Source organism: Aptenodytes forsteri, unplaced genomic scaffold (assembly GCF_000699145.1).
Source record: "Aptenodytes forsteri isolate BGI_AS27 unplaced genomic scaffold, ASM69914v1 Scaffold142, whole genome shotgun sequence".
Classification (NCBI taxonomy): domain Eukaryota; kingdom Metazoa; phylum Chordata; class Aves; order Sphenisciformes; family Spheniscidae; genus Aptenodytes; species Aptenodytes forsteri.
The window spans coordinates 3744139-3764249 of NW_008794598.1; the positions used below are offsets into that span (position 1 = coordinate 3744139).

Sequence of the window (20111 nt, forward strand, 5' to 3'; positions counted from 1 at the left end):
CCGCGGCTTGCTTCCCCTGAGGGGAGCGGAGGGGACCCGGGCCTGACGAGAGGCCATTCCCCCGCCCCTGCGGTCTACGAACGGCTCTAGTTACCGGCGAGCAGGGACTTTACCGAACCCCAGGGGACCGCCGCTGCCGCCGCCGTGTCGCCTCGATCCGCCGGGGCCACCGCTCAGGCCGTCCCCTCCCCCGCTGCCAGCCTCAAAGATGGCGCCTAACATACGGGCAACCCTCAGCTCGCCCGCTGCCAAGATGGCGGGCGGAACGGCTTCACCAGGGCCCACTTCCGCCCGTTGGAACCGGCGGGGGCGGGGCTCCGCGCGGGAGCAGTGGACGGGCGGCACCGCCCACCGGAGCGACAGAAGCGGGGCGGGCGGGGCCCGTAAACAAAGCGGGCGGGCGGTTTTTCTGCCCTTTCCTCTTCCGAGGGGCCCCGCCAGCGCCTCTAACCCCAGGCAAAGCCCTTCGCTGTGGGGCGAACAGGAGAGTGCCCCCTTCCCGTCCACCTCCGCCCCGGCTGCGGTGCCCCACGCCCACCTTCCCGTCAGGGTGTGCGTCCCTGCCCGCCATGGTGCCAGGCCTCAGCCCCTGAGGTGGCCGTCCCCTCCCTCATGCTGCCGGGCGCTGCCTCAGGGTTACACTTCCCAAGCTGGAAGCTACGTTTTCAACACGGTTTCCCGGGCTGGCAGCCACTTGCCCTGGGGCCTCGGTACACCTCAGGCCATGCTGCGCCCCAGGGAGGGAGGCCTGGGCCTGGCTGGGGTGTTTCGGGTAGCAGCCGTTCCTCTTGTCAGGGCAGCATGGGCCTGCTGAGATTTCATGGCAGATCATAGACCTAAACCTGCCTCCCTCCGCTTTTCCCCTCTCCGTCCCAGGGTGCTGGTGTCCTGCTTCCCCTGGTTTGGCCCTGCGGCAGCGGCAAAGAGCCACCTTGTCAGCAGGAGCAGCGTCCATCCTGGGGGAGAGGGTGCCTGGGCCAGCCCCGTGGCTGCACAGCCATGCACAGCCATTTCCCCCATTAAATGACTGAAAGTCCTGTGATTTGTTTCTTTCTTTGCATCCAGCCTGGGCTAGGTTTAAAAAAAGAAGCAATTGTGGCTGTTCTGTTGAATTAAGAGCTGGAGGACGCTGTGAGCAGAGATACCTCCCCAAGAAAGCAGGCAAGAGGGTGACACTGCACAGTGTGCCCCGTTCATATCACTTGTCATCAGCTCCAAGGGTCAGACACTCAGCTGAGCAAGTTTTAGATTGAACTTTCTCACTTGACAGCCTCGCCCAGCTTGATCTCATCACGGCTTGGCTCTGGGGTTATTAAAGACACAGGGAAGCAACAGCCTCCCCACCGAAGCCAGGGAGTTAAAACAGCTCCAGCGCACCGAAGCCAGGGACTTAAACAGCTCCAGCGCAATCAACCTGCTTGGGAATGAGAGTATTTCAGAGGCCAGTTGCTTTTATTTCCCGTTGTCCTCATCTGGGCAAAGTGCCTCTATGGAGGCAAAATAATCTCAGTAGAGAGGCAGGACGCAGCTCAAAGCCAGTCCCCGGGAGATGGAGATCACAACCTCCACCATGCATCACCTTAGAGGCACTGCAGACATGGCATCAGGGAAGGGGACAAGGGAGGACCTTTGCTCGACACGTAGCCCAGGAGCACTGGTTTGGATGGCATTTGACAGCCAATTCTGGACTTTGCTCGGAGAGGGAAGAAGCCATGCTTGAGACAAAGTGCTGGGCGCAACCAGCCAGCCCCTGCCTCTCAATAGCGAGGCTTACACAGAGAGAAAACCCACGCTAAGGGGTGCTTTTGTAGTGGTGGGGTTGCTTTTGACCCCCATCCCTCTATCCACCCCACAGGCCCCACTTCCACGCTCCGGCTTGCTCCGACGGGAAGCCCAGCCGCTCATCCAGCGCTAGGAGAAGATGCGGGATTGATTTCACAAGCTGGTGGACAACACTGAGGACGTCACAGTTACATGTGGGCACATTTTATTCTCTGGATGCACTTGCGTATTGTTTCTGCTCAACAGCCAAAGCTTTATTGATTCAAAACCATTACCCTTCTCCCCCATCCCCAGCACGCTTTATTTTTTTGCTATGTACCCCCTTCCCCACCCCTCAACCACTTGTCCGCTTCGAGTATTATCTCTGCTTGGAGTCTGTTTTCTCAGAAGAAGCCAACTGACAATTCATTCAAAATTTTTTTCTCCCAAGAACCATATAAATTACATGCAAAACATTGTACATAGAGATTAATATCAAAATGCAATACAGATCAGGTGCACTTTAAGCTGGACTCTAGGATATGGCAAACACACCAGGGTACATATTGCTTTGAAACCACCATTTTTTTTAATGTCATGCATACCACATAATATTCAGTCTTTTGTTTTGTATTTTTCTGTTTTTATACAAAAATACCAGTGCTTATTATACTTAGTTACTGGAAAAGAAAAACTCAGATCTGCCTGCCCTCTTCAAAAGAAAGTTTTGTTGCGAGAGCATTGGATAAATATATATACACACACAAATGTTGGTTTAATACTGTATATATATATATATTTATTTAAGGGGAGGAAATAAACTAAAGGCAGTTTTAGCCATGGGCTTTGCTGAATGAAAATTGTATTTTTTGTTGAGCAGGAGGATATCAGAGGCAGGACAGCCAGACATCAGCCTTGGCAAGAGAGATGCTGGAGCGGAACAGCCAGGTGCCAATAACCACCCCGGCGTTGCCCCACAGCCTCGCTGTTTGGGGCAGGACCAGGAGAGCAGTACCCCCCCGTCGCCGTGCCCCGCCGGGGAGAGCTGGGTTTGCAGGAGGGCGTTTTACGGGTTGCATGCTTCACGGGTTGATGAACTTGTAGGAGCTGGACCCAGCGGTGAGGAGCAACAGCAGGCAGGTACATGTGTCCTTCCCCCGAGAAGTACAAAAGCCTGCAGGGACTCTTCTTTGAGGTGCTTGGTCCCTGCAGTCATGGAGGGCAACAGCAGTTGGCAATGGCACCTTGGAGATGCCCTCCCTGGACCTGGGCTGGGGCTTTTCCATTCACCCCAACATCATGTCACCCCAAGAAGCATTTCTAAAGGGGCTGAGCACTACAGGACATCTACTCCTCGGCTGGGGAAAGCCAAAGGCTGCCCATGCTAAAATTTGGTTTAGTTTTTTTTTCCCTTCTTGAGATTGTTTCAAAATTTTCCTCAAAGCTTATTGCACAAAACCTCTGAAAATTAAGTATAACCCCTGTGCAAATCAAAGGAAACCTTATCACATAATGCAAATGCCTAAAAATGCTTGTTCAGCAATGCACACAGGACGTGGTGTAATGTCTTTGGTACCAATCTGCCAATTTATTTAACAGAAAACCACCACCACCACCACCAAAAAAAAAAAAAAAAAAAAAAAAAAAAAAGTCATTGTTTTAAAATACTAACAAAACCAGTAAGATTGTCTGTACTTTGATGGCAAAAAAATATTCTTTATAGATGGTATTCATGTATTCTTCAGATCAGGTCCTTCAGAGCATAGGGATTCAGGAACTAGCTTGGTCCCACACCATTTCAGAAATTTACCAGTGAAAACTTAAAGAGCTGAAACATTTACGGTCTTATGGCTGTTAAAGGGGCCAACGCTCCCAAATTCTATCTAAGCCCCTTTATGGATTTTGTCCTTTATCACTCTGGTGTTAGGATATAACCCCCTAAATCACTTTTCAAAATGTTACTCTAGTATTTCCTTATGAAATCTTCTCATGAACAAAAATATTTTCAAATATATTGTAACAAGTAAATTCATGACCTAGAACCTGAATATAAGGGTCTGTGAGTGAATGCAGAACAGCTCCAAATTAGAGTTCAGTCTTTGAGTGAATGCAGAACAGCTGCAAATTAGAATTCAAAATGAATAAGATAGCCACATCATATTAAGAACTGGATGCAAAATTATGTTCAGAGTGTTTTAATAACAAAGCATTCCAAGGCAAGTTAACACGTATCACAGGGTATGATTCGGTTCCTGTCTGGCATGGCACTCTCCCCCGTGCACACTCCTGGCAGTTCAAACAAAAAAAAAAAAAGAAAAAAAAAGAAAAAAAAAAAGAAAATCTCCCCCTCTTTCAAGGCATGTCGCAGAGAGTCCCCAGAAGTTCGTGCCGCCGACCATGCCTTTCAGCGTAGAGCACCAATCTCCCCCAACTCTTTTGTAATGTCCTCAATAACTTAACCCAATAGTCATCTGCTGCCAGTATATCACTGAAACTAAATAGGAAAAAAAAAAAAAACCACTTTACAGAAAAGATGTATGCACAATAAACGTTTATACTTTAAGCAACCAGCCATACCAACATAATTTATATAAAAAAAAAAAACCATTTGTGTCATCCAACTAACGTCTAGTATAAAGATGGCTGCTCAGAGAAAAGGAAGCTGACTGGCATCCGATCGCTGATACACTGAATTAATTACCTGTCACTTGGAACTGCCGTCACACAGTCACGCGCCGTTGCAGACGCGGGACTCAAGATTTATTTATTTTTTTTTCTTTAAACAAAATACATATGGCTGACGTAAAAATATCAGTTTCTGATCTAAAGAAAACTATATTTTTTGCATAATATTTATATATAATTATTTCTCCCCCTCCTAATATGGAAACTAGAACAACAAAAATATATCAACTAGAGAACAACCAGACCCTTGTGGCAACCTGCCAGGCGCAGATTTCTGTGAGTTACTTTGAGAGCCTCCAAACTTGGCTTTTTGTTGGTTTTTGTTGGTTTAAGTCTTTTCTTTTTTAAAAAATTTTTTTTTTAAACAGGTCTGAGGTAATAAAAAAAATATCAAAAGAAAAAAAGAAAAATCAGTGTATCCCCCCCCAAAGTATTTAATAAATATTTATGTAAGCTTGTAAGAACACCATTTTTTCATCTTTTTTTTTTTTTTTTTGCAAGTATTTAAAATAGAAAAAGTGATCTTTTAAGCAATGTCACCTTTAGTACAGAACCAAACCCCACAACCACCCCTTTTGTCTTTCCTGTCACCACTTGTGTATAACCCAAGAAAACACCCCCCCACCCCCCCGGTCCTGCCCAAGGTATTTTTTCAGCTCGTGTGAAGAAGGAACGGGGAGGGCAGCGATGGGTTTGTCTGCGCGGGCAGGGGGCTTGACACTGAATTTGCAATTGAGATGGGTAGTGGTGGCAATTTCTTCTTGCTGTTGGCAGTGTACGGAGCCCAGCCTTCCCCCCCTTTGCCAGCACCGAGGCGGGAGACCTGGGAGAAGGACCTTTCCTCAGCTACCTGGGGCAGGAATGGGGTGACCTCGTCCTTCCCTTCCTCCCACCCCAAGGAAGGGACGAGTCGGTGCTGGGCTAGAAACAAAACAAAGACACTTGGTTTGTGTTGTCGTTTAAGGAACACTTATTTCTTGGCAAAGTACTGGGCCCTCGCGTGGCAGGTGGTGCTGCAGGCAGTGCTCGGAGAAGGCACGGGAGATTCTGCTGTGCGTTCTTAAAGGAAAGAAAAGAAACAACCAGCCAGCCCACCCTCTCGCTAAAACCTCTCTGCTTCCAGGGATGGAGGCTGGGCAAAGACGATGACGTTGTACAGCCAGTTACAACCAGGTTCTCTCTGCTTCCAACCAAGCCAACCAGGACGAAGGAGAGAAGGCAGCAGAGCTTCCTCCAGCCCTGCCTGCCTGGGGCCAGTAACCAGGGGTGCACCAGCAAGAGCCCACGGGGAAGAAACTAAGCCCAAGTAAAGCAAACTCCTGCCTCCTGCTCAGTCCCATGGCTTCACAAGAGGGTCAGTTTAGAGCCAACTTGCCCAGGACACCTGGGGCCTCTGCTCCAGAAAACCAGGACTCTCACCAAACGGTTACAAGACACCGAGGTGAGGCAGGACACAGGGTGAAGAGATGACCTTCAAAAAAGCAGCAAGTGAGGCAAAGCCTCCATGCAGCACCTTCTCTGGAAGACCTGCAGCCAACCAACCAACCTGCCACCTCTGCGAGGAATTGCCTCCACTGGCAAATCAGCTCCAGAAGTGCTATGGAAATCAAAGGCCATGGAGCCTCCCTCCCTTCCACCAGCTAAAGAGACAACCTGAGTCACCCCTTCCATGATCTAGGAGTTGACCCACTGTACTGTCAATAACCCGACGCTTGTTCTCCGTTCAGCCTGCTGACGCTTTGGCAGCGACGCGCAGAGCTGGTGGGTACGGCTGGAGCACCCTCTGGGGTTCCTCAGCAGTTAACCAGAACTTGTACTCCAAGGCTGAAGGATTATTTAACCCAAGAGTACAGACAGGCCAGAACGGGCAAGAGTCCCTCTGCTCTTGATGGCAGGAGCCGTTAAACCTTTGCAAGGCTCTCGCCAAAAGTTTCACAGCTGTTCAAGGGCAGAAGAGATGCATCTCTTAAGACTCCCCAGGAAGGAGCCCTGTTTCTCACAACCATGGGGTTTTTCTTCACCACCCTTCCGCTGCCAGTTCACCTCCACCTTGCTTTGTAGAAAAATCAGAATCTTTTACATCTGGCAAGGTTACAGCCAAGTCACCTTTGTTCCTTGTCTACCAATTACTGCTTTGGAAACAGAGAGAGAAAAGCGTGTGCGCACACACAGAGGAGGAACTGTAAAGGCTAGGTACCATTTTTCAAGGTGGAAGACTGGTGTACATCCCTGTATCTATCAACCTGTGAGTAAACACCTTCCCCCTGGCTGGGTTTTTTTTTGTTTATTTTTAAATTTTCGCACTTGAGTGCTAACTCCCCCACTTCCCATTGTGAAGTTACTGGGGGCAAATCCCACAAGCAAAGAACAAACCCCAACATTAGAAGAGAACCCTAAAAACCACAAGTGGAAAAAAAATAAAGTCACAAGTGCACCCCAGCCCTCAGGCTGAGAGCGTGCATTTAAGACTACAACAATTTGAACTTTCTTTGAACATGCATTTTTCAAAGTGAAAACCCCCTACGGACGCATGGAGCCCAACTCTCGGAGAGGAAATAACCTGGCTGCTTCACCTGGGCGAGTACCACTGAAAATTAGGGATGGAGATGCACAATTTTGGCTTAGCCTCTCTCTCCCAACACTCAGCATCGTGGTACTCTGGTTCCCACTGCTAAATAATGGTAAAAACAAAAAACAAAACCCCCAAAAACAGAACACCAAAATGATATACGTATGAGCAGTTTGACACGAAGTGACCACAGTGTGTGATCAGTTACTGGTGCCAATATCACACAGGGCGAGGGGCGAAGGTGGAGGAGGAGGGGGGGGGTTCGAAGTTCTAAGGTCAAACCGATGTCTCCAAGCTGTGTAAGGGGCTTTCGGGCTCCGGGACGGTGACCTCAGCTTGATCGCTGTCCACTGCATTGTTATTTCTGTTGAGGGATGTAGATCCACCCAGGCTACCCCCACCTCGCTTTTTGAGTCCGTCGGTCTCGGGGTCATCTTCAGCGCCGTCAAGGAATGGTGTTCGAGGCTCGTCTTCCTCCAGGATGAACTCTGGGTGAGTCATGAAGTTATGGATGGAGCTTCTGGATTCGGGTTTCTCGAGGCCTTCGTACAAGGAGCTACGGAACGCATTCACCACTTTGATCTGCCGGGAGGCGAGGAGCGTGGGGGATAAACAAAAGAGGGGTTAGTAGCAGCTACAAGAGGCCATAGCTCCCAGGAGAAAGTAAAAATAAATAATAAAGACACAATAAAACAAAAAGCACAACAACAACAACAGTCATCACCACTGAACAGACAGCTAAGTCAAAATGAGAGATCTATGGTGAGCTAGGAGGGCCAACATGGATCAGACTCAGGCACTAGGTGTGTGATGGGGAATCGACCGACTATGGGGCGACTTCAGAAGCTGCAAGAAAAGACACAAAAAAACTCAAAAAAAACCAGATCACTTCGAATGAATGGAAGCCAAAATGCATTAGTTGTCATTATGTGTGCGCACGCATATCTGTGTGTATAAACGAGGACAAAAAAGTGGAACTACAACTCAAAAAAAGAGGTGGGTTAGACAAACAGTGGGTTCACTTCAAGGCAAAAAACTCTACTGTGGGAGCGAGGTGTGTGTTTGTTCTATTTCATTTCTAGACCTATAGAAAGGAATGGGCTTTAAAAAGGTGTCACAAACTTTTCAAGCCCATGTGAAGCAGTAGGTCCAAGTGGATGCCATGACCAGTAAAACCGGACCCAGCTAAACATGCAAGAAGGAAGCCAGATCTGTGCGAGTTTCCCCACACAGCTGCCACCTGGGTCCCGGGCTGCAGCTCTGGATCCTTCCCTACACCAACATGCTGAAGACCACCCAGCAGTTTCCAAAGGCAGCTAATTCTTTTGGATGCTCTGCACGAGAAACAATCCCAAAATTTGCTAAAAAGCCTGGCCACGCACCGCTCCTGTGAAACCCACAGGCTGGGGGGACCGCCAAAAGCCAGGCTCAACACATTACAAGCAGGAGATCCAGAGCCCAGTTTGGACAACCAGGGTATGGCTCTGCTACCTCCGTTGCACTGGAAGGGAGAGGTCTGGAAACAAGCCTGAATGGTGGCTAGCAGTGGATTCACTGGCTTCCTCCAGTTCCTCTGGAAATCCAGCCTTGAACCCTTCCAGCTCTTGCCCTCCCTTGCAGCCAAGTCACAGTTGTTCGGTCGGATGGGTGACAAGTGTCAGATCCAGTGAACAAGGGGGCAGGAGGTGGCAGCGCGGTGGGGCTGCAGCAGACCTCTCCGCCCTGGTGCCGCTGTCACACTCGCTCTGGCGCCCGCAAGGCAGCGATGTGCAGACGCTGGCATGCGTCAGACAACCAACATGTGCACCTCGGGTGCGGCAGAGCGCTCCAGCTCTCGTGGATGACTCAGGGCTATAATCACTCGAAAGATGTCAAAAGGCATAAACTGAAGGAGAGCAATGCAATATGTGGGCTTTTGAAGCAGAGCCAACAAACCGAGCAGCTGAAGGTCTCCCAAGCCTTAGAGGACCTGGTGAAATCACACACATGGCTTTGCCTTTTACTGCAAAGCCGAGAGCTCCCCACCACACAATGCCCTCCAAAGCACCCCTCCGGTTGCTCCGCTGTGTCTTACACCAACATGCTCCTCGCTGACTCTTTCAGGCCAGAGCCAGCACGTTGCCTCTCTCCAGAAGTCCCCCCATCCTGCCTGAGCAGGTCACACCAGCACCCTCCTGGCTCGTGGCACCCTCCCAGTCACCCGGGAACTGGACTGTCTCCTCCCTTTATAGAGGAGGAAGCTACTGACAAAAGTTGTCAGCAGGGACCCAGCACCTTGCACAAGCTCTTGTGTGTTTTATGGAAGCAATAGAAGTCTTTGCTCCGTTAAGCAGAGTTCGTCTGGGACCAGGAGATCTGCTCACCTCCTCCTCTCCGAAGCCCCCACACCCACGGTAAGACTTTGTTCAGCAACGCTGGGTGCAGCAGGGAAGTCGGTAACACCTCTTCATAGCAGTGTCAGTCGTCCTGCTCTGTATCCTGCCCCGTGGAAGCGGCATTGCTACTCAGGAGCTAGCTTCACCTGCTCCCGATACCTGAGGAACCCAGTCCCCACCCGTGTCCCCTGCCTGCTCTCACGGTGTCCCTGTGGACTGAAGCTGGGGCACAAAAGGGAGGAGAGCCACAGATCCCACAAAAGGGGTGCTCCTCCGCAGCATCCCTATGCTACACCCTGGAGAGCCTCCCCATCACTCAGACACCAACCGAGGGAGTGGGGAGCGTGCAGAGCTGCTGGAGGGAGAATGATTCAGATATCTCCTTGCAAGCTGGTGAGACAAATAAAGATACGTGTGTGTTCTGCCGCTTCTTTGCGAATGGGCTGTGGATCTGGTGGGTGAGCAGGCATGACACCCCTCTTCCTGGTGAGATGAGCCGGGTTAAACTGTCCAACTTGGTCTGGTACACAGGCAGGCTAGGAGGGAAGTCACCAACCAGCACAGCCAGCGAGAGCCTCCTAGGGATCTTTGGTCTCAGCACAAACAGCATTCACAAAACCAGACCAGAGAAGTTACTCAAAGAAGAGTCTTGTGCCTGGAAGCCTGGAGGTTTTACCTGCAAGATGTTCCAGGGTTGCCCTCTCACGAGGGATGCCCTTCTGAGTCCGTTCTCCATCTGGCTCAGAAAGATGGTGCTGTACCACACGGGGCAGCAACGTGGCATCCCCCTAGTACAGGCTCAGCACATCCTGGCTAGAAACAAGCAAGCCAGCTCTTGCACGCACAGACGGACCGGCACGCACACACGAGCTGGATGACAGACACTCATGAGGAGATGAGCGTGGGCCAGGTACCCCCCCAAGATGCTGGAGCACCAGCTGGCCTGTGAAAATGGAAACGTATGTAGCTGGGAACAGAAATTCAGAGCTGTGTTTGTTGCACTAATGACCACAGTAAGATCCTGAATAAATTCATTATTTAGTGTGCACGCACAGGACAAGGGAGACCACAGAGCAGGTCACCTCTACCAAGGCTGATGATCTGTCACTTCAACACAAGAACAGCAACTGCAAGCCCTGATAAAAGCACTGACCCCTAAAATGCAGTGTACAAAACCAACTAAACCAAGTATAACAAACCTGAACAGGCTAACGAGAGCCTAGGTGACTGCCGAAGCGACTAGGTGGTCAGTCTAGCATAAGCTCAGAGGAAGGAGCAGCTTCACAGAAGCCCGCCCTGCCCCACCACCTCAAGCACTGGTGAGTCCAGACCCTAGCTACCACATCTGCCTTCGGCTCCACCAATAACTTTTGCTGCGGCTTTCCTCTGATTTTCTTACTTTGATTTAACCATCTGTGTCAAAAACTGCTGTGAAATTAATTCAGCTGTTCCCTTGTCAAAGGAACTTAACAGCAAGGAAATGTGTTTTGAATGAGCCAGGCAGTGCAAACAAAAATGAAATCCTCCCCAGCCAAGCTGAAAGCCCACCTCCTCCCTGCCCATGGTCAGGCTTACGTCTCCTCTTCGCAACCTGCAAGCTTGGAATTTATTCTCATTTCACACCATCACCGCAGCACCGCAATGTGCCGGGCAAACCCCACTGCTAGGTGGAAATTACATCTTCTGCATGAAGCCAGCATCAGCTCCACCACTGACCCCTGGCTTGCTGCACCCAGCTCCCCCAAACCAGGGCAAAACCCCCAAAGGAGACCAGCTCAGCTCTGCAAACCATCTCCTGAGGGTCATTCCTGAGACCTCCCTCTCCTCCATCGCCCCAACAGGGGCACAGCAGGCGGGGCTGCCGAGGTCCAGCCCTGGAGAACTCATCCCACAGAGTGAAGTGGAAGAGAGAGGGACAACATTAATCTGTACGGAGGGAAGTGGAGCTTTGAGAGAGGGAAGAGAAGCAGCAGAGGGAAATAGAGAAAAGTCTAGGCAGAAAACAGAGGAAAGACTTAGCGACCTGGGTTAGCTTCTGGTAAAGTTGTTTGCTGCCTGGAAGCGCACAAGCTATCCAAGTTATCTATTCCCTTGCTGCAAATCAGGGAGAATATTAATCCACAGACTGCAAAAACCCCTGCATATTGGTCTTGTCCACCCAAGCCCACTACACTGAGATCCCTCTAAGCAGGTTTTCTTCCGATTAGAAAGTCTTGGTGGTGCACAGATGCAGTCAGGAACAGAAGGCAGCTGCGCTGCTTCAGAAACATTGGGGTTAAACAAAATAAAATTCAAGCATCAGTGTCAGCTAAATAGAGAGAAAACAAAATTATCAGAAATTCTCTCTTCTCTCCCACAGTGCATAAACAGTGGAGACTGCAAGCTATTCAAAAAGTCACCAAGGGTATTTCTTTAATAAGAGGAGAACACAGAAAATGACTGTGCAATAAAAAAGCCAATTATCCGGGAAAGATACACTACCTACTCATAGCCTGGCACAGCCCTGCAGAGAGAATTCACGCTCACGTGCTCACAAGCCCGTATATGCAGCTCACAATGAACACGGAGAAGAGCACTGCACCAGAGACGGCTTTTCTTTGGTCTGGAAACCCACAGCTAGATCCAGGATCCAGCTTTGCCACTGACGTTCAACAGGGCCACGTTTTCCATCTCCGTTTGCATGCAGAGAGTCGCGTGTCTCTGCATACACTGAGAACCAGCGTGTACAGAACAAGCTGGGCACCGATGAGCCGCTGCAATGGGGCAGCGATGCTCTGGCTACGACGGGGACTAACGGAGCCCTGTGCTGTCCCCGCAGAGCTCCCGGGCAGCAAAGGGCACGCTTATGTGCGCAGGCTCGCTCAGCTCTGTCTCGCACAGCATGCACGTTCACAGGCGGGACAGGGGAGGCTGCTTGCTTACAAGCCAGCTCTGAAACAGCGGGCTGAGCTGCAGGTGAGCGGCTCCGAGCAGCTCCGATGCGTCACCCCCGGCCAGCTGAGCCACGGTAACGGGCTGCTCTCACGCACCGTCCAGGCTCCCAACCAAGGCAGGAGCAAACACCCCTTCTCACACGCGTGCAAGAAGCGGAGAGCATGCAGGCAGCCCGTTACTGCAGCTCAGCTGACCCCAGTAGCACACTAACTGCTGTGGGAAGGTCCGAGCAGCCACTCTGCCTCCAAACAGATTTACAGGTTCGGTAAAGCAACGCCTCTGCCCATCCCTGCCCCCCTTGGGGCATCCTGGGGCTGGGCAGAGCCGCGTTGGAAAGAAATGGCAGCTTTTGGGCGCAGTGTGCCCTTTTCACAGCAATGCTTTTAGTTGCTCATGAACACATGGTTCTTTTAACAAGAACTGCCAATTTTTGCACCCCTCAGGAGGGTGGACTCATACATCAGTCCTGCAAAGGAGGAGAAGAGGTAAAAATGGAGGAAGCAACCAACAAGGAATGGGGGGGAAGGACCAGAAAGTATCATAAACTTGTTAAAGATGCAACAGCATAAAAACTATTTTTTTTAAACGCTCTCCCGCCCCATCCTTCATTTTGGAAATCAATGTGCGAGTCAAGGTTTAGAGGGAGAGAGAACAGGCTGGGTTAGGTTGGTGCAGGTGCTCTCTGTGGTTATTAGAAGTCATGCATTGTAATAGACTATCACTCACTGCCCGCAGGAGGAGATGCAGCAGCAGCAGCAACAGCAGAAGTGGTGGGAGTGGAATTGACGGAGGAAAGAGCTACATGGGTTGGGCTAGAAACATTTTTTACATCGTGGTGCTGGCTCACGATGGAAGGCTGTCTCCTGAGGGCTCCCTGCAAAGAGGAGGCGCCGGTCTGGAATGTGTAAACTACGTCCATCTGCAAAGAACCAGAGAGTGAGATAGCGTCGTCCCGGCCAGAGACAGGGAGAGGGGTCGGGGATGGAGGGGAGCAGGGAGGTTGGGCAGACACACGTGGACAGGAAGGAAGAAGGAGGACGGAGAGATGGGGAGGAGGGAGGAGAGAGCCCCCCCACCCCGCGCTCCCGTAAACCCGCACCGGGTTCGGCTGGTGTTTCTGGGAGCAGAGGAGAGGTCAGCTTCCAGCCTCTGCCCCGCTCTTGCAGGCATGAGAGGGGCAGGGTTTATCCCACCACCAAGAAAGAGACTGCGGTGGGAGGGAGCGATAGAGGAAACACCTTGGGTTATCCCGACAATCTGCAGGAGGAGCAGAGAAAGAGAGAGGGTGGGCAGAGATGCGAGCTGGCAGCCGGTGGTCCAGAAAACTGCACTAGGAAAGGGTTTCTGGTCCCTCAGCCCCATGGGACGTACACTTGAGGGGCTGAATCCTGGGACACACCACACGCCTGCAGCTCCCATGGCAGCTGGCCGTGCTGGAAGACATTTCAGCCTCTATCTCAGGCTCACGGCTCTGCACTGGGCTCAGAAGCAGAGCTGGTAGGAGCAGGCAGGGATGCAGCAAGGAAGCACTCTTGGTGGTGGGCCACAGTTGCTCTGTGGATGCACACTGAGGCCGGAGGAACCGAGCAGCATCCAGGTGCCACCGTGGCTTCCCAGACACTTTGCAGCTTGACTGTCCCCAGTCCCGTGCCAGCCAGCCTGCTGGCAGAGCGCACAGCCCTGCCGCCGCCCCAGCTCGCCCATCTTGGCTGCACAGCTCCTCAGGAAGGGACACCTCCTCCAGACCCACATGCAGCTCTAGTTCACCCTGGAGGTACTTTACACACTGCAGTTTGATCTCCCTCCACGGAGGGACCCTCTTTTTCCCCAGCACACCAGGCTGGCCCGCAGGGAAGAGCCCTGTGCTCTCACTTAAAACATGATGACTCGGGACAGAAGCCCTCAAGATGCTCATGTTGGACCTGCCAGCTGCTCTGCTCAACGTGCAGGGCACCACAGCCAGGAAAGGAGTCCCTAAAGAGGCTCCAGGACGTGCCAACGTCCAGGAGTGTTTTCCACGTTGCAAGACTTAAGAGCTCGTTCCAGCCCAGGTCCACCACGGCTGCAGGGAGATATGTCGGAGGCTCTGGGCTCGGCCCCAGCGGCATGCCTGGCTGCTGGTACTGCAGCCGTTCATACCAATGCATCCGGACCGCTTCTGAAACAGCCCAGTGCTCCCAGCACATCTTTCATGTGAATGAGCCAGGCTGAGCTGGCAGCTCAGCCCCCCACAGCACCAGCAACCAGCGCTGCCCTGGGCCCCCAGAAGAGCCCGGCTGCCCCTCACCGCTCGCAACGGACAGGGAATAAGGCTGAACCTCACCTTGAAACCATCAAGGCAACATCTCACAGAGGAGAAGCAAAGTTAACACGGCACAACACGGCTGCTGTGCTCGCTCCAGTCCCTGCGTCTGGGCCACTTTGGTTATCTCCATTTGTTGGAGGGCCAGAGGAGGAGGAACGAAGGATAACAAAGCAGCCCTGAATGCCAGGGGCCACTGGGGGCCTACAGCTTTCCTCCATGGGGCAGCTCTGCCCAGGCCTCAAGGAAAGACGAGGGGCAGCGACCTTGCTGCAGGGAGCTCTCCCTGCCCTGCCCAGCCAGCAGTCCAGGGGAAAAAAAAAAAACCCACCCTTTCAGGAAAAACTGAGTCAGGGAGAAACAGCTGATGTAAAAACTGTATTAACAGATAGATTCTCCTCCTCTTCTGTGCTGCGGGGCCAAGAGCTCCAGGCAAGGAGCCTGGAGAGCTGGCAGGGAGGGGTGGCAAGAGCCCGTGGCCAAAGGGCCATTGGGAAGGACAGAGAGCAGCAGAGGAGCAAGACCAGAGAGGGTCTCGCGCAGGCAGATCCCTCCTGGGCACGATCCCCACTGGGAGCGGCATCCCAGCAGTGACCAAGAGCGGCTTCAACACTGACCCGCTGCACAACTCGGTAGGAGCCCGGGCGACTCGGTGGCCGCCCAGCAGCTTCCGAGCCCCCTCCTCTGCTGCGCGAGGTGCCCATCGGCAGCACATCCAGCCTCCGGCAGACCAGCGTGGCCTCAAGCTGCAGGATGCTGCACTCTGCATCAGAACAGACCGGTGCCTCCCCCCACCCCGAGCTGTTCCCGAAAGCCAGGCTGTCCTGGTTCCCCGACCAGGGCAGACCCAGAAAGGCACAGGTGGTGGGAGAAGTCTAGCCCAGGAGGTGATGGCATCCTCCGAGCAGCAGCCGTCGCCTCTTTCCAGACAGAGCCCCTGGAGAGAAAGAAAGAGAAAGAAAGAGAGAGAGAAGAAAGAGCCCCACAGTACCTGCGTCTGTATCCTGTTGAGACCCCTGAACCACAGGATCTGCCCACGCCGCAGCTCCATTTCAGCGTGGTCAATCTCATCCACGTCTTCAGGCAGCTCCTCCTCTGGGATATCCTCCTTGGTGATGCCATGCCCAGCTTCCTTCAGGAACTTCAGGTGGCTGGTTGGGACAGTGCAGATCAGCTGGGGAGAGGCAGGGAGAGAGTGGCTCCTTAGCCTGCAGGCTATGGCAGCACGGAACCCACCCCGCCAGCCTATCAAAGGGCAGCATTCCTGCAGCGAGCTGCCAGGACTCAGCTGAGAGATGCCAGAATGCACCCGAGACATGCCACCGCTGGAAGTGCCCCACTGGAAGCCAGGTGGGAACGAGGAGTAGATTAGCAACCTCCTCTCCTCACTGCTGGCGTGGTACTGGGACGGAGCATCACCCCCTTCCAAAGCTGCCTTGAATAAATACTGGGGAGAACAAGGGCAGCGAGGCAGCGGGAAGGGAGAGGCAGGCTGGGCTGCGAGCATGGCACAGCGTGGAGGCACGTGGTATGTTTTTCAGACTGGCTCCTACCTGGCCCCAGAGGAGCTCTCCCACTCCGATAAAAATACACCAGAACCACTGGCTTAGGGTGAGCCCAGAGCAGCTGAACGGCTTCCCACCAAACTCCACAATGATGATCTACAGCACAGGAGAGAACAAGTCACACACTGGGGAGCTCCAAGGGCTGCACAGCACAGCCACGGGATGAAAAGGTCACCTACGGCCACACATCTTTCCCCCGTTCCCTGGGATCACGAGAGGAGCAAGGACCTCACATATAGGCTAGTAGTTTTACAGGACACCAGAGGTGCGCTGGCTGGCCAGCCCTGGCATCTCCCAACACACTCTAGACCCCAATACTCAGGTTTTGTTTCACCAAGAAGCTGCTGGAGAAGAGTAAGGGGACAGGACAGAGCTGTGGGCAGTGACTGCAGCAGACACGGGTCCTGCCTGGGCAGCATGGTCCCCTCCCAGCCCCACCGTCTTATTCTCACGCTGTTCCCGCAGCTTCACCTGAGCTGCAAACGTCCCCAGCACCACCGTGCAGAAGATGGGGTTGCGGTAGATGGACTCGAAGACGTTCCTCTCCCCGTGGATCTTGCGTGCGTTGATCTCGTTGAACAACTGCATCATGACAAAGGTGTTGAAGACGATGGTGTAGTGCTCAGTGGGTGGGGAGTGGAGAGGGACGTTCCGGCCACTGTCGATGTCAAAAAACTTCTCCCCTAAGCAGACAAGGGGTTTTGGGGAGGGGATAGGGAAGGGCAGGGAAGAGAGGAGAAGATGACATCCTGCTCCTTACTTCTACTCTGCACTGGTAGAGGTGGAATTAGGATCCCAGGCTCTTGCTGAAGATCCCTTGACCCAGCTGGAGTCCCCCATGCTAGCCCCACTGAACCCTTATTTCCTTAAAAATGTTGAAAAGCTGTTTCCCTGGCTAAAACTGACTCTGCACCCAGTGAACTCTAGAGCAAAAAATCCTCTCCTTATCACCCCTCCGCTTCCCACCCGTTAAATAAGCTCTGTCCTGGCCAACGTGAGGTCACCGAGTGACAGCTGATAACAAGGGTCCCCAACAGTGGCGATGAAAGGCAGCTTGCAAGGCAGGGCTGGGACTTTGCCCCTTTTCCTTTCTCCCCACCGTTTCTTGGGACCTCAAAGCTCACCCGCAAAAAGCAGCGTGAAAATGATAGTTAGCTGGTACACCGCGTGCCCCAGGATGTTCTTCATCATGGTGCGGGAGATGAGCGGCTTGTTGCGGCCGTATGGCTTGCGCAGCAGCAGGGACTCGGACGGGGGCTCCGTGGCCAGGGCTAAGGAGGCGAAGGTGTCCATGATCAGGTTCACCCACAGCATCTGAACAGCCTTCAGGGGAGAGTCCTGCAGAGAGAGGGGGGAGAACACGTCACACCCCCAAAACTGCCCTCTCTTCTCTCCCTGTTTCGCAGGAGCCCCCGCTCTCCTTCTGCCGAGCCCAGCGGCCCCGTACCTGCGTGATGCAGGCACCCGTGAAGGCCACGATGACGGCCACAACGTTAACGGTCAGCTGGAACTGCAGGAACTTGGAGATGCTGTCGTAGACGTTGCGTCCCCACATCACCGCCTTGACGATGCTGGTGAAGTTGTCATCCGTCAGGATGATGTCTGAAGCCTCCTTGGCCACGTCTGTGCCCGCGATGCCCTTGAGGACCAGGGAGAAAGCGATGGGGTGAGTCACAGGGCGAGCTCCACACTCACAGTCCGCCCAGCTCCGCTTCTTCCCAGAAACAGCCCCAGGAGAAAAATCCGTCGGAGCCAGAGGAGCCGGTGCCAGTCCTGTGTTTGACAGTGAGTCCTGCTGCGGCTGCACCAGCGCGCCTGAGAGAGAGGAGGCTCCACAGCAGCGAAGCCTTCAAGGACGGACACCGGCTCAGCTCCAGAGCAGGGCTCTGAGTCAGCGCAGCTTTACAGCCTGTCGCTGTGAGTGCCCTAGACAGTGGCCAGAGCGCAGCAAAGCTAGAAAACAGCTTCTAAGCGCTGCTTCCTCCTTATGCCACGGAACACAGGGATCCCTGGCTGGGCATCTCTGCTGTGAGCGAGGGTTGGGACCCCCAAATGAGAGAGCGAGCTCAGCAGCCCGAAGCCCCGGTGCCTTCCTGGTGCCCTCTGCCCCATCCAAGGTGGATGGCAGCCCCGCAGCGAGCAGGGCTGCCCACAGCCTCCCAAAAGTCACCTACAGCAATCTCAGCTGGACACAGTTTGCTCTGCAGGAGTTGGGTTCGCTGTGTTTCTCACCGCCGGCACACAGAGGCGCGCGCTTTGCAGTAATTAAATGCACTGAAGTGATGCCGGTAACGAGCAGGTTCTCTGGTGCTTTCCCAGAGAAGCTCTCTCGAGATTTGCAAGACCCGTCTCAGATGGGAACCCCCCAGCTGTTGCAGGGCATGAGCTTCGGAGCAAGCTGGACAGACCAGCCAAAGGTACCCCACATGCTGTTTGATCCCCGCTTTCTGGAGACTCAAGGACAGTGCAGCCCTGGTGCCTAGCCCCCAGCAAAGCCCAGCGCCTGGCCAGGGTCTGATCCTGCACATGGGGGCAGGGAGCCCCACGGTACGGTCCCCAAGAGAAGACAGACTACCTTCTGCTGTTTGTCCTAAAGGCTCCAGAATTGCACTTGGATATTTAACACCTTTGTAAAAACCCCTAACTCCCAAAAAATTTCTCATTTGCTCAAAGCTCCCTACGTGGGCTCACAAGGCTCCACCCAGCAGCTGGCTCCTGCTCACGTACCTAAACTTAAACAATTCACAGGAAACCCATTAAAACCGACAGGTTTATTTTCTTGCTTCTTTCAGATAGGGCAAAGAAAAGCAGCAAACCAGGAGGATCAGAGTTCTTCACCATAAATAAACTCCCCAAGTCAGTGCCAGCACTGCGCTCAGAGCCTGGGCTGCCTGTTACGAGCCTGGGTGAAGAATTGCAGGGATAAACCAAGTCACGCTGAGTTATTGGGCTCCCACAGCTCTCCCGGACCCCACAGCTCAGAAACCAGGGCCAGGCAAGACCCTGCTCTGGGTGCTCTGCAAGCACCGTGTCACCTTCAGCTTGACACGGTCCCTCCAGGTGGGTCAGAGGAGCCCAGCCCTAAGCCAGGCTCTTCAAGGATTGCTTCCCATCAATCTTTTGCTAACAGTCCTATAAAGGTCATGAGAATTAAATCAAACCTCCAAAGAAGATTTTTTTTTTTTTCTTTTTAAGCCATCCTGTAGATTTGGAGGAGAGTTTCACTGGTCCAGAAATAATTTCAGTGTTGAGAATAACAAAGCGTGCCATTAGTTTCTCACCCTGGAGAACGAAGGCCACCCCTGGGGAAAACCCACTGCCCGTCCGTACCATGGCAAACCCAACGTCGGCTTTCTTCAAAGCTGGGCCATCGTTGGTCCCATCCCCGGTCACGGCCACCACCTGCCTCTGCTCACCAACGGTGCTGTCGATAATTCCTGAAATGGGGACAAGGCGTTCAGAGAAAATAAGCCCCAAGGGCAGGCTCCCAGCACAGATTATGCTGCAAAAGCTCCTGGGCAGAGCAGAATGAGACACTTTGGTGAGAAGCAGCAGCTGGGGGAGCTGGCAGGCGCTCACCTTTCACGAGCGTGTGCTTATCTGTCGGGGAGGAGCGGGCCAGCACACGCAGCTTGGGCCAGATCTTATCCAGCTGCTCCTGTTCCACCTGCAGGACAAGGCACATGTGAGAAAGGGTAGGGACCCTCCCAGAAACCTTCTGCCCCACTGGAGAGCAAACCCCAACCGGGACGGCACCTTCGCCTCCAAGCACCCAGACACCCCTGTGGCTGCGCTGGCTGAGGATCCCGGCAAGCAGAGGGACCAGCTGTGTTTATCCAAGGAGAGGAAGAAAACCCAGCGGGATTCAGCGCCTCACACTGCTGGGGCTGTCAGAGAGGCCACCCACACCCGCTGCAGAG

General features: G+C 53.1%; 2 protein-coding genes across 5 annotated transcripts in view; both read right to left on the reverse strand.

Moving 5' to 3' along the window:
• Positions 1–141, reverse strand: part of ZC3H11A (zinc finger CCCH-type containing 11A) — an 18777-nt gene extending 18636 nt beyond the window's left edge. The window contains exon 1 of the mRNA XM_009272801.2: positions 95–141. The gene's annotated coding sequence lies outside the window, so the exon portion shown is untranslated. The remainder of the gene's footprint in view (positions 1–94) is intronic.
• Positions 142–4896: 4755 nt separating this feature from the next.
• ATP2B4 (ATPase plasma membrane Ca2+ transporting 4) overlaps positions 4897–20111 on the reverse strand; it is a 29802-nt gene continuing 14587 nt past the window's right edge. For 2 of the 4 annotated variants that reach the window (XM_009272807.2, XM_009272804.2), the window contains 9 exons: positions 19771–19858; positions 19522–19628; positions 17639–17830; positions 17316–17529; positions 16663–16874; positions 16180–16287; positions 15618–15800; positions 13051–13243; positions 7272–7597 (listed from right to left, as the gene is read on the reverse strand). In XM_009272807.2, coding sequence (XP_009271082.1) covers positions 7572–7597; positions 13051–13243; positions 15618–15800; positions 16180–16287; positions 16663–16874; positions 17316–17529; positions 17639–17830; positions 19522–19628; positions 19771–19858 — 1323 coding nt within the window. In that variant the 3' untranslated portion in view covers positions 7272–7571. Of the gene's footprint in view, positions 7598–13050; positions 13244–15617; positions 15801–16179; positions 16288–16662; positions 16875–17315; positions 17530–17638; positions 17831–19521; positions 19629–19770; positions 19859–20111 lie in introns of all 4 variants that reach the window. The other 2 variants (XM_009272803.2, XM_009272802.2) reach the window with 1 other exon arrangement.